The sequence below is a fragment of the Morone saxatilis genome, unplaced genomic scaffold, assembly GCF_004916995.1.
Source record: "Morone saxatilis isolate NCDOM2014 unplaced genomic scaffold, NCSU_SB_2.0 Contig24, whole genome shotgun sequence".
Lineage (NCBI taxonomy): Eukaryota > Metazoa > Chordata > Actinopteri > Moronidae > Morone > Morone saxatilis.
The window spans coordinates 18233119-18247279 of record NW_023339807.1 but is presented as its reverse complement, the minus strand read 5'-3'; the positions used below and the strand labels follow the sequence as shown (position 1 = coordinate 18247279).

At 41.9% G+C, this 14161-nt stretch overlaps 1 protein-coding gene across 2 annotated transcripts in view; it reads right to left on the bottom strand.

The window, feature by feature from the left end:
* The window catches only part of lipeb (lipase, hormone-sensitive b), a 24881-nt gene that overhangs the window by 9751 nt on the left and 969 nt on the right, over window positions 1-14161 (bottom strand). The window contains exons 2-8 of one of the 2 annotated variants that reach the window (XM_035671793.1): window positions 11471-11511; window positions 7366-7607; window positions 6198-6482; window positions 5413-5503; window positions 4242-4387; window positions 3676-3861; window positions 2630-2782 (exon numbers count right to left, since the gene is read on the bottom strand). In XM_035671793.1, the coding sequence (XP_035527686.1) occupies window positions 2630-2782; window positions 3676-3861; window positions 4242-4387; window positions 5413-5503; window positions 6198-6482; window positions 7366-7605 (1101 nt within the window). In that variant the 5' untranslated portion in view covers window positions 7606-7607; window positions 11471-11511. The remainder of the gene's footprint in view (window positions 1-2629; window positions 2783-3675; window positions 3862-4241; window positions 4388-5412; window positions 5504-6197; window positions 6483-7365; window positions 7608-11470; window positions 11512-14161) is intronic. The other variant, XM_035671792.1, reaches the window with a different exon arrangement.

Here is a 14161-nt window from a genome sequence, read left to right as displayed (position 1 = left end):
AAAGGCATCAAAACTTGTCTTGACAAAATACTCCTTCCACAAAGTATTCATCCTTTCCTCCTCCGTCTATCTCCTCCCAACACCTTTTTGATGAGCTTTGACAGGGCTGGCGGTGAAAGAGACAGCTCACAGTTCACACCAGCAGGAAAAGCATAGTGTATGTTTGTATGTCGCCTCGCCAACCAATGATTGGTATGAAAAAAAAAACAAAGCAGCAGCTCTAGCTCAGCTGTGCTGTCATAAAGCCCGACCTGTCACAATAAATCTTAGAGTGAGACCGCTGACAAGTGAGTGTGCATGCAGTTCAAGCACTGTTCAGGTCAGTGTGGGTTTGTACGAATCAGCAACTCCTAAGGTGTGTGTGTGTGTGCGCGTATGTGTGTGAACAACAGCCATTGTTGCCATGCTACAATAAATGTCAACATATGGGCATGGTCCGTCGGTGAGACAGTTCATCATCTGCCTGCATAAAATGAGCCAAGGAATCACAGCAAATGGCCCACCAGACAGAGAAGAGGTATGTGTCTGTGTGTTTTTATTGGGCTGGAACCAAGGCTGGTTAATATTACATGACTCAGGAAACTCTTCTCCTACACACACATCCTATTTTTAACACACACACACACACACACACACACAGGGTCCCAGATCTATTCTCTAAGTAGGAATTAATGGGAGCTGCAGTCCCCCTCATTCTCAGGCAGGCAGAGCAGTTAATCTGCAAGCTTATACCTCTACTGGCCAAACACTGAGGTTGTGTATGTGCGTGTGTGGTCTGTGTCCAAGTTGCTAAATGCACAGATGCCAGCGCATCCATTCCTGTGATCTCAGCATCATTGGGTACTGAGAGCACCAGCTCCTGCCACTGAAGGGCACTAAGTGAACAAAAAGGATTTTGTGAGATATTAGAAAGATTGAGGGTGGATGTAATAAAAAAAGGAGAGCCCAGAAGAAGAAGAGAAGGATAGTCTGACAAGTCTTCCATTAGTGCCCAGGGTAATCTTTCTCTGCAGGGTGGTACAGTTCTTGGTTAATTCAACATGACAGCCCTGTTCACCCCCTTCTCTGATTGCTCCCTCTCATCCTCTGGTTGCTACGCAGCTGCAGATCAAGGATGCCCATGTCCTTGGCGATTTCACAGAGCCCTGTCTTGCGGTTGCTATAAGTACCTTGATGCTACATAAAGACCGCACACAGCCAGGGAGTGGCGTGGGCACACAATACACTGTAAGCTTTCTCATTAAGATGAACTAAGCAGGTTGAATGCTTCCTCCTGCTACTATTTCATATATTGATAAGATTAAGATGTAAAGCCAAAGCTTATGCGTGTGTGCTGGTGTCACTTTTTTTTAATTATTTTTTTTTTTTTAAATCTGGGACATGGGCTCCTCCCCTTTAAGAAAAAAAGAGGGTTATGGATGGAAGTGAATGACAGGAGGCAATGATTTACATGACAAGAAAAACCAGCTTTGTGTGGACCTTACCAGCAAAAAAGACATGGAGGGAGGGCAAATTATCTCCATTAAGCTTTCAGGGATTAATTACAAAATAATTAGCCTAACCGCTCATTACATACTATTGACATAGGAAGAGACTCAGACTGGTAACCCTCCGCTAATCCACTCTCAACAAGTATCTCCTCAACACTTGAATTAGCTGGGGTTCGATTACAATTAGTTTGGGAAAACACAGCCAGAGGTGGAAGCATTGGTGAGATGTGAACTTAGCTGGATGACCGCTGTGGTCATACTGGCTCGAATCCTGGAAAAAACATCTGAGCCAGGTGTCTTAAGTGCCACATGACATATACCACCATTTCCTGTATTTTGACCAGCTGTATCACAAATAGGTCAAATACTATCTCATATAGACATGAGTCAAAATACTACACAATATACTTTCATTTAAAAACAAGAAATAGACTACAATCAAAACAGTAACCATTCATTTAGAGAGAGTGAAACAGACGATATCAGAATATCAGATAGGTCTTAGACATTATAAATTACAGACAGTACTAGGGAGGTTTCATCATTTCTTTCCGTTAGTTTGATTTTAACTTCTGTCCACTGAGGGTTCAGCCTCTCTTATTAAGCTCAACTAAGAACAGAGACTATGGCCATAAAGAGGAGCATTTCTTTCTATCCATCCATCCATCCAAATCCTTAACTCGCTTCATTTTCTGTTCCTCCACTCTCAACCAGTGTCTCCCCAACACTTGAATTAGCTGGGGTTCTATTACAGTTAGTTTGAGAAAACACAGTCAGAAGTTGAAACATTGGTGAGATGAGAAGGTGAACTTAGCTGGATGACCGCTGTGGCGATACTGGCCCAAATCCTGGAAAAACAACAACTGAGCCAGGTGTCTAATGGTGTAGGTGTGGTGCTGTCTTTGAACTGTAGGTGCCACATGACGTATTATACCACTGTTTTCCTTTTGACCAGCTGTTTCATTATGAATATCACAAATAGGTCAAATAGTGTTTCATACAGACATGAGTGAAAATACTACTCATGATATAAATATGGGAATAATCTTTTGGATGAAGTTTTTCTTGCAAAATAAAAATAATGACATCGTTTTTCTAGTCAGAGTAAGGAAAAGTCCAGTTGGAGAGTACCATCTCACCTCATGGGACTTGGAGGTCTGGGCCACAAAGCCTCCCCCATGGAAGTGGATCAGGAGGCAGGGAGACGAGGGGAGGCGCTTGGTCTTCAGCCCCAGTGACAGAGAGATGGCTCCCCCCTCAGATCGGGAGAGAGATAGCAGAGTCTCGCTGTCCTAGACAGTCAAACAGAGAGGTGGAGAAAGACGAATGAACGAACACAAGGAGTAAAAAAAAAAATAACATGACAGATCACAATGTTTGCATCACTCTGATAACTGTCCATAGACTGTGTACTCTGTAAACATGTTACTTTTATTGTTAATATATTTTAGTGCTGTTTGCACGTGGCTCTTTTGAGAGAGGAATGAACTAACTGTTCTGCAGCAGCTTGCTGCCAGCCTTCCCTGTGTCTGCATGAACAATATCCAACACACTAACTCCCATTCATTAACAGAAACAAGGAGGGAGGGGAGCTGTGACTGAGAGGAAGGGCTTCCACTGATGCAGGCTTGTATTTTGCAACATTAAAAAGGACACTGTTGTTTTGTTGGAGTGTGCTCAATGGCTGAAAGCGTTTGTTCATAGGATTCCTGGTTAAGAGCCAGGTTACAAAGAAAGGAGGAGAACAAGTTCGGATGGAGAGAGGGAGTCTCCCGAGAGAATTAGGCAAGGAGGCGGAGTAGAAAAAATGAGAGTGATACCTATGACGACAGAAATAGAGAGAGATAATGAAGAGGATTAATGAGGATGAGTGGAAGCTGTCGTATACTCGAGCAGCTTGGAGAAATACAAGTTATGCTATTGCATATTGTTAGAATATTTTAAGAATTTGTATGACTGGTGGTATATGCAAAGTGGTTTAAAAAGAGACAGTGGAAGAAAACAGTCATAAAGTAGGTCACACAAGAAATACTTAATACTTAGACAGGCTACAAGGAAGTGGTGTGAGACCAGTACACAGCAAACATAAGCTCTAGTCTAGTTTTGCATAAAATATAAGTATAAAGCTTTTTATTGCATTTTCAACTGTGCCACTGTAGTGTGAACATAATAATGATTTAAGTACCTGCCCTTCACGCAAGTCATAAGAGATCAGTCTCATCTGAACAGGAGCAGTGCCGATGTGCGCTGATGGTGGAGCTATAGTTACAGATGCTCTGTGGTTGGCCGCCAGGGGAAGGTCAAATGGCACGGAGGGCACAGAAAGAGCCCGGTTCACCTTCACTTGAGTGGATGTCATACTGGCAAGACTCTGGAGGAAGAGAGATGGAGAGAAAGAGAGAAATAATTGTTACAGAAAGGTAGAGGGAAGAGAAAGAGAAGAGTGCAAGTTACAGAGCGAGTCAGGTCACTGGAGAGAGAAAGAAACCAGATGAATAAATCATGAACCCCATTGAATAAATTGAATTCCACTTTATTATTACTAACGGCCTGTAGGCCAAAATGCATAATGATATAAGGGTACTTTTACCAGAGGAAAGTAAAATATCCCTGATACCATTTTAAAATTAAAAAGAGGGCAGCACACTGATCTGTGTGCATGTGTCAGTGGTGACAACATGGGTAGATAACAGGCATCTTAGGAGCATGCTTGTCTCTGTGTGTAAAAGTATGCATTAATAGTCTACTCACTGACAGGACTTCGGTCTCAGTGATGTTCCAAAAGGTCTTCCAGAAATGGACGTCCAGGTTCTGGGTGATGCGTTCAAATTCTGCCCCTCTCAACTCTGGGTCGATGGCATATTTCCCTGAGGTAAAGAAAGAGCTGGCTGCTACACCTGTGGAAGGGAGGAAGGATGATACAATGACGAGGGGTATAATAACAAGGTAGGTAGGAGACACCAGAGACAGTGTAATGCAAGAAAAGAAATGGAGTTAAAAATTGAAGACAGACAAAAGCTCAGAATCATGGGAATGAAAACAAGATGTCACAACAGCAGGAAGGAGGGAAGGAATAAGGGGAACATTAGAATTGCAGTGACTGGACCCTAGCACATAAAACAACATCACTGAGAACACAAAAGAAGGAAGGTTAAAAGACAGAAGGAAAGAAAGAGTGCTGGAACCTCAGAGATAATTGAGAACAGTAATCAAACTCAGCAGAGTGACTATAATCTTACTGCAAGCCACATGGATGTTTCAGGTCTACTTTTCTACTGCGATGTGGAAACAGGTAATGCAATTAAATTCTACTCTGCTTCCAATGCTGATAGGCAGTAAAGAACAAGGGGAAGAATTGCACTCAGATAAAATGACTATACCTCAGACAGTAAACTAAACTAAAAACACACACACTGACAGCTAATGCAGCTTACAGCAACTTCTTCATATAGTCATATAGCCTGAGTTCACTACAGAGGACTATGATGAAGGGGTCAGGGGGTTCCAGTACACTCACCATATGGTGCAATACCTCCTGCCTCCACTGTGGTGCAGCACAGAGCACAAGAAACCATGAGAGTCGAATTATTCCTTTTTGAATGTCAAATATTTACGTGTGTGTCTGTGCGTCCCGTGCGCGGTAAAAATGTGTTTAGAATGGTGCGTGTTCTTCTATCTCTGCCTCTGTACATAACTGTGTGCATGTTCAAAACATTCTGAAATATAGAAGAAGCACACCAGCTAGCCCTCGAGAATCCAAAGGATGAAAGAGCATCTACAATCCAAACAGACAACATCAAAAGGTACACAGTCAGGGGCCAAGGAGCAATGTATAAGAGGCGTGGGGATGAGTACGCTCTTTGAATGAGAATCAAGTGATGGGATGCTGATAGGGTACAGCTGCAGAAAAGATGATCCTGACCTATTCCTGACTGATGGCGTCTGTAGTTTTCTCCAAAGGCCACAAGGCCGATAGCAATAGTCTGGAGACAGGGCCGAATGGCTGGAGTGAACTGAAGGGAGGAATGAACAAAAACACAGATAGACTTTAAATTCCAATCTGTTACCAATGGTTCATTTAAAAACAAAAATAGACTACAATTAAAACGACAATCATTCAACCAGAGAGAGTGAAACAGACAATATCGGGATCTTAGATGAGTCTTAGACATTATAAATTGATGCAGACAGTACTAGGGAGGTTTCATCATTTTTTCCCTTTAGTTTGATTTAGACCTCTTGTCCACTGAGGGTTCGGCCTCTCTCATTAGACTCCACTAAGAACAGAGACTATGGCTGTAAAGAGGAGCATTTCCCTCCATCCATCCAAATCCTTTACTTCACATTTTGTCGAAGATGTCAGTAGTTTATGAGTACCTGCCGATAAACTAACCCCCGGTCCAGGTTTTGTCCTCCAACAACAAGATCACTTCTTTTTCTACTTTTTGTTTTTGTTTGATAGGTTAAGGGAGACTTGTGTGGGAAGCTTTATTCTGTACTTGACAAGTCCTAATATAATAACTAATATAACAAAACCTTTAGGAGGAACAGAATGTAATATGGACAGTAACATGTAAGCATACCTGTGCCAGAGCTGTAGATTATAGTAGGAGACTGTTCTTCTAACCCTCAATTACCTACAGCAGCTAAATTACCTCCTTCTTATCTTTCCCACTACCAATCCTTCTGCCAAGCAGCTCATCTCACCTGAAAGCCAAGGCAACGGCCATAGAAGCAACCCTTGTGCATGGATGAGTATTCGCGGAGAAAGCTCTCGCTGAGCCCGCTTTCATCCTTGAAAAAAAGGTTGCCATGGCTGTTGTCATGTAGCATGCGCTGAGCCAGGTAGAGCAGGGCGCGCAGCTGGCACAGAGCGTTGCAGTAGGACTCCATCTCCCCGGCATTGTGTGCTACCCGAAAGAAGATGCTGCGGCGGTTGGCGGTGATGTAGCGCCCCTTCTGGATGATGTGGAGAAGGCAGCAGCGCACAACCTAGAAAAGTATGAAGATGGTGTCGATAAAATTCTTAAAAAAAATGTATATTCCAAAATGTGATATCTACTATATGCCACCTTCTCGATACGCCTAATTAAAAGTCAGTTAAATCAAATTACAAGCGAATTAGGTAAATTATGTCATTGGGTAATAAAAGGATCAAACAAGGACAACGATATATGTAATGATATGTATTTCTGAGATAATTAATAAGAGGCTTATTATTTCTTTTATAAAAATTAATACAAAGCATTCTGAATTATAACAAAGCAAATCATGTTTCTTTACTTGTGCAAATAATTAAAGAGCCATGTCTTCTGGGTCTGCTTAAATTGTAATTAAGATTAGGTTGGTAAGCTTGATAGCATGCGTGAAAGCAAGCATGTGAAAAGCTTGCTGCTTCACCAGGGTGTAACAGATTAGTAAAAGTAGCACTGTGGGGATGAGAAGGATTATAAAATGTGGAAATCTAGAGGGTAGAAAACAGAGCAGCATTCATTTGCTGCTCTGCTAAACTCATTCAGTTGTGGTGGGCTGCAGCCATTGAAGGTCATGATGTTTCATCAATAACTGTAGAAGATAAAGTACAGTGGGTACAGTATGGGTAGATATTCTGCAGCTGGAGGAATTTATCTAACCTGATTTGCAACATAAAATCAATCTGTAAAACAAATGGACTGACCTTGAAACAAAGAAATATCAAGGCAAAGAGGGGCTGGTGAACAGTTTCTCACAGTGTGGAGAGAATATTGATAAGAATGTATTGCTGTATGGGGGCCGGGTATTCTCAAAGCTGCACTGGGCTAAAAGGAGAACACAGACACAGATCCAAGACTTGACTCATACACACAATAAGACCTGAAAATATCCAACAACCTACCTTCACCAGTGAGCGATACCCATTAGCAGGTATGTGTGGGTCAAAGTCAAAATGATGGTAAACTGCAGCAAAGCCGGAGATAACGGGCTCCAGACTGTGAGCGTGTTCCTGGATCAACTTCATGACATCCACCAGCCGCCGTGCTGCATCACCCTGCGACCCCTTGGCTCCTCCAGAGAAGAAAACTGCATTCTCTTCGCACACACTGTATAGAGCTGCAAACACTGCCTTGGTGTCCATCACTAGTAGCAGTGAAAAAAAGAGAAGCATGGCAAAGGTTGAAACCAAAACAGACGTATGTATGCAAGGGTGCTTGTGCATAACAAAATTAATAAATGAATAATGGGATTCTTTATGTGTAAAATTAAAAGATATAGTATCATTATTTTCTGTAGTTCACTGTCAGTTTCTGGTCCTGCAAGTATAAAAAAAAAGGAGCACCCTGATCCCTATTCTGCACCACGCCCACACTCAGCATTAGACACTGTGGCAGGTGGGATATCATTGGATATATCCTACATAATGTTTTCTTACTCCTATTAACTAATCCCTGATGGCCTGGCGTATAGAAGCTCATTGACTGAGACGTGTTAAGCAAGCCTTGAAATTAAATGATGTAAATCCTGGCTAAGCAGCCAAAATCCACTGAGATCTAGGCAGACATGCGTGGAACAGGAGGAGAAGGCAGAGGTCCTTTGCAAACGTCATGCTGCTGGGAACAAACACAGATTAGTCATACACTGACAAAAGCTTGGAAACACGCTCACATAAGAGTCCCAAAGGGAGCTATACAGCTGACAACACACAGCTGAGTGTGTTTATCAAGAGTGCCCATGTCCCTGCCCTAATGCAGCAGAAAAAAGATCCAGCGCTATGTCCCGGTTGGATTCTGCTAAGTCACCTGAGACCTCTGTTTCCACAACACCTACGTCTGGAAACCTGCTGGTATTTACTGTATAGGGTAACTGGCATGCTGAGAGATAATGGAAAGAGGAGAAGGCTCGGTGGACATGCAGTGAATAAAAGAAAAGGAAGGGAGATGGCAGTGCCTTTCTGATAGATGAGAAAATGTAAATTTTAGGGGCGAAGAAAGTCATTTCTTTGTCATGTATGGGTGTTGACCAATGATCTTGCAGGACTGAAGCACATTTAGCCATTATGGAGAAATAATATATATCATTCAGTTAATATTGGCCTATTGTAGACATATAGATACCAATAAGTCTGCAACAGGCCAATATTAAGCATATATGTTGGGTGTATATAATGCAGAAAAAAAGTCTTGTGGTAATATACTGGTGTCAATGCAAAGTTTATCCAGCAGAGTGCACTGCGATTTTCCAATACTGTGGCAAGCAGCACGAGAAAGAGAGAGGAAGCAGGTCTCAGCAATGTCAACTAGAAATTGGCTGACAATGTAAATGTAAAAATATAGTGCGGAAACGTCTGCCACAGTGTTTTGTTTCGAAAGTGACGTTTGAGGTGGCTGGTATGTTTGTTGTATGTTTGTTCACAGCACACAGTTTACACACGCATGCACTAGAAATTCAGTGCAACTGAATTATCTTGCAATGTTAATGACAGTGAAAAAGAATTCATGCATCCGCTCCAAAATGTAACTGCTTCTTCCTTGGCCCATGCTATACTCTTCCACCAAGTTTCATGAAAATCGGGGCAGTGGTTTTGCCATGATCCTGCTGGCAGACAGACAACAAACAAACTGTACCAAAATAAAACCCCCTTGGCGGAGGTAATAAATCAATTTGAAAAATAAAGCTAAAAACGGCACAGACGCCCAAAGCAACATCTTGGAATGTGGAGCGGAGGTTGCTTATGTATGCTAAAAAACAATCATATAATGGAGCCCTTATTGCACAATTATTCTGCTATTCCCTGCCATTCAGGAAGAGTAACAGGATGAGACCGTTTGAGTTTGCTGGGAGGAATCACAACCCCTTGACTTCTGGGAAGAGACATTTATAAGCCAGGCGACTTAAACGCACACACACACAGAATGACATATCTTCAGACGTTGCCCATTTTCTCTCACTTTACGTTTTCTCAAAGCTTTTTCAACCGCACCCTACAAGGCAAGACGCTCGTATACGGACACATCTTTCCATATTGGATGCCAAATTGTCACAAAGAAGTGTTTAGCAAGGGATAATCACATTTTAGAATGGGTAGAACTGAACACGGTTGCCATCAAGCACATGGTGAATGTCCCATTCATTTAGGGGGCATTCCTTGGCCCTGGGGTATAAAGATAAGCCAAAGATAGGCCGAAACAAATCTGCAGTGCCAAACGAGCAGACTACAGAACAGCACTGCAAAGGGGATAGGTATTTGATTACAATATCATGTTCTATGTACTCCTACAAACCTTAATGAAGCAGCTTGGGGCCTAATTTCACATCGATTCAACCATGTGAATGGAACAGTCTTTGACATAAGTTCATCCCATGACTCCACACTAAAACAGAATATACATTGTGCTATTCTAATGTTATCAGACAGTAAAGCTATAATACACAAAACTGTGTCTCTAAACTGCTTGAATTTGAATCTTCTTCACATCAGTAGTGATCTTGAATTCGAGTTGATTCATTGACATTAATAAATAAAAAAATATATAACATTAACATTATGGGCCTTTTTTTTTTTTTTTTTTTACAATTTTCACTGGAACATTTGCTTAGCAATGTCTTTCTGGGGATCATCTTCAAGGGAGTGCCAGACAAAACAGAGGTGTACAGGATTATGAGAGAAGACAAAGCGTGAGTGAATTGTTTCTCCACCCACTCACCTCAAATGTTATGCAAACATTAATCACACAAATGAATCACAAACACCTGTGAAGGAGGCTTCTAGTACTTGCAAGTGTCATGTCAAAATAATTCAACAGCTAACAACACACATACAGTTCTGGGATTATTGCTCCATCTCAGGATTTGACCAGGAACCAGTTGATTATGCGCTGAGCCTGACAACACGAGTTATTTCATGAGCAACATCTCAATTCATTACTTCAGCATAAAACTGAAAACACCAAGAGACTTCACTGTTTTTAAATGTGAACATCTACCAGCTACAAATGCTCAAATTCACCAGCCACTCAACAGGTAATCCTCATTTTGTCTCTGAAATAGAGCAGCCACTTTCACATTCTACCAGCATATGGCTGTTGCTAATTTCCCCCCCTGCAAGAGACACACAAAGAACATCTATAAATACACCTTCATCTGCCTTAAGGGACACAATGGCTGCTTTGGTCAAGCAGGCACCCAAACACCATGCTGCAGAGCGAGCTATAGCAGTAAAACCAGTTTGGGCGAGCAGCCAAAATTAGATTGCTTAATTAGAGCGGGGGGAACAACTCTCTCAGCTGGGCTAACCGATAGGCCTTATGTTGACAGAGTTAGCTAGGTGTGAACTTCATGAACCCCTGGATCAGCATAAGCTGTTCTAAAACTTGCTTAATGATAATGAAGCCAGCTCACATTACACCCCTATCTAACTGCAGGGAGTGAGTCATATGCAAATGTGATGCAAATGAACACACAGTTCATGCAAACCAGTACAATCTTATCGAGAGCTCACTCAGGAGTACAAACATGGCCCAGTGTAGACTTAATACCCCAAACAGAGGGATGATAAAGCTGCCACTACACTCACACCAGGACAGTCAATACATTATATATGGGAGTAAGGAAAAACATAACTCACCTGCTTGCCTTATCACCTCTGACTTTTGTGCATCAGCAAATACTCTACAATACGCCACCTCCAGCTCATCTGTCAATACGGAGCCTCATCCCCTCCCGTGTTACTGACAGAAGTGGTCACGGTAATCCCACTGCAACCGTTAAGTTGCACCTTGTCTCTCCACATTAAAGATGGATGGGAGTGGGCATTAATAAGTCATGTATAACAACCAACAGCAGTGACATTACAGGTGTATAATGACTCCTGCTGGGCCCACGTACACTGTGAAATGAGGGTTCGTATTGAACTACATGCAGGCTGCTTCTGGCATAGCATATAACTGATGGTATGGACTAAATATTGAAAAGCTGAAAGAGAGAAAAAAGGTGAAAGTGTTTACCAGTGTCTGAGTTCAAGGCTCTGTCCTTGTCTGTCTCCTCTCTTCCACGAAAGCAATGAGGGGGGAAAAAAGAAATAGAGAATGAGAAAAAGAGAGGGATGGAGGGATGACAGAGAGGAAAGAGATGGGGTTTTTCCGGTTGGTTTTGTTCTCCCTCACACGGTCAGTCCCTCGTCTTTACAATGTGCCTCTTCTCGTCAGCCTCTGTGTGCCAGTTTGTCATAACCGTTTGTACTCAGAGGCAATGCGATGTCCTTTTCTTTCCTCTCTGCTCGTCCCTCCCATGCCTTGTTCTTAAAAAAGGGGCAGGGAAGCTCCAGACAACCCCAACCCAGTCAACTCTCCCTGTGACCGAAGGCCAACATGCTATTGGTGCTTTAGCTTGCAACTCCCTGTGACCTTCACCCCAGTTGGCAGATCTAGTACAGACAGACATTGGCAGGGACACAACCATGAGATTATGAGATGATAACAATATTTCAGTTGTGGCTTTTCTTGCTTTTCTTGCATCTTGTGTGGTTCAAGGCCACGGAACGAATGTAAACAAACAACAGTAGAAGTTATCAATTCATCTGCTGATTAACAGTCAAAAAACGAACCAAAACAGCGTACGAATGACAATAATAAACAAAGAAAGGGGAGAATAATATCCTCACATGTTGCTGTAACCAGCCCAGCTAATGTTTGGAAAATCCACTTGACAATAGTCCAAATTGTCACAATCAACTGTTTGATCAATCAACTCATCCTTTCAGCACTAATCACCATATTTAAAGTCATGTACCTACCACTGCTATTGAAGTGCTGTCTTTTAGTAGTGTGACACTTGAACATGTATGTAGCACCTTTGAACATATATCTGCTGTTTGCGTATGCAGCAGGAATGTGCTGTATGGGCCAACTGTTGAGAAACACCAGTGTTTGGCAATGAACGCAGAACATGGACAAAGCGTGCACACCCAAAACACAGGGTGAAAATGTAACTTGGAGAATCTATTTCAAGGGAAGATGTGACCTTAGTTGAGACTTCTGGGCTGATGTAACAGATGACAGCCCCATCATTTGAAAGAACTGAGTCCTGACCTTTTACCGACAGAGACGCACAAACATACCCAGGAACACTGACACATAGACTCTCCACTAAGGCCCATTTTGGTTGTTTGTTTTTATTGTTGCGGTTATTGATTGCACCAAACAGTCCCACCCGTTGCTCTTAATGCTTGGTTTATGCATATTGGCTTATACCATGAAAGACATTTTGCTATATGATTGTAGGAAAAGCGCAGGTGTGAATAAAATTAACAAGTTCCTTCAGTTTCAGGGTCCTGGTATTGTGCATCACTGTCACACTGTCAGAGCTGTTATCTATCTATCTTTATCTTTCAGTAACACCTGTGCTTTTTCATCTATGAAATATCAAAATATCTGTTGGTAAAAACACAAATTAGCTGCGAGATAAAAACCTGTTAAGAAAGCTCCAAGAAATTTGGTGAAAAAAAAAAAAAAAGAAGAAGTTGTCAACTGTATCCAATTATTTTCTATCTGTATATTTTGATATTCTTACTTGTTGCAACCTCACGCAACAGGTCAGATTGGGTAAAAAAAAATATCTTCTGTTTCTTTCTATTCTATTTCTTTTATTGAAATATATATAGTCGACAGTTATGCATAATCTGGTGACTGACGCACTTCCGTGTCATCTTTTTATAGTTCCTTGTCCTCTTCCACTGCATGGGTAAGTGCAGTTGCAAAAGGCAGGCTAACTTACTGTTTTATCACTTCAGCTGTAACGTCTGTACACAAAGACGCAAACAAGAAGTTGTCCTTTTGTCCGGAAAAACCTGCTTGTTTACACGTATGACACAGCAATTAGAGCCGTGCTGCTCCCTTCCACACTAAAAGGTTTAGTCTAATGTGGAGAAGGCTTTGAGCTACTTCTTAATGTCAGTGTGATTAACTGTGCTGATCTTGTCTCGACCGTTTCTAACTCATTGCTCTCTTGTGTTTCTCTTTATCAAGCCCAAACAGACCACATTTAGGGGGGAAATGTCTGGGTAAACGGAGAAAATAAAAACACAGAAGCTGTTCCTAGAAGAGGAACTCTGAAGACGGCACAATGTCGTCTTATATCTATGAAAGAAAGTCTCAACATGTGACACATGTTAACCCAGACAGAACTTATTTTCCCTTTCTTCTACAAGATATGGTATCTGGTCAGTGTTTTGGAGCTTCGCCTGACATCTGATACTCTACAAAGTGTCATGTCTATAGGAAGCCAGCTTTAAAAATAGCAAACTGGTGCAGTGCACAGTCAAGAGGAAGCACCAACAACGGGGGATCTGTAGTGTTGTGTTTGGATTCAGTGGCTTTGACCCTTCTCCTAGACAGACCACCTTCACACACACACACACACACACACAAGGCGAAACTGAATAACAGGAAACTAGCAACAATGAGCCTCCACACCCCCCAAATGGGACACATAAGGCTTCCCTTCAGTTTTATAATGCAATGCTTTAAACGAAAGAGATCAGATTTTCAGGTCTGACGAAAACTGAGCGCATTTGTAACCTCACACAACAAGTTAGATAAGGTTAAAACCTCCCCTAATCTCATTATGGAAGCCTGAGTGTTTTACAAACACCCCATTCAGAAAAGAAAAAATTGTTGCAGCAAACACACACACACACA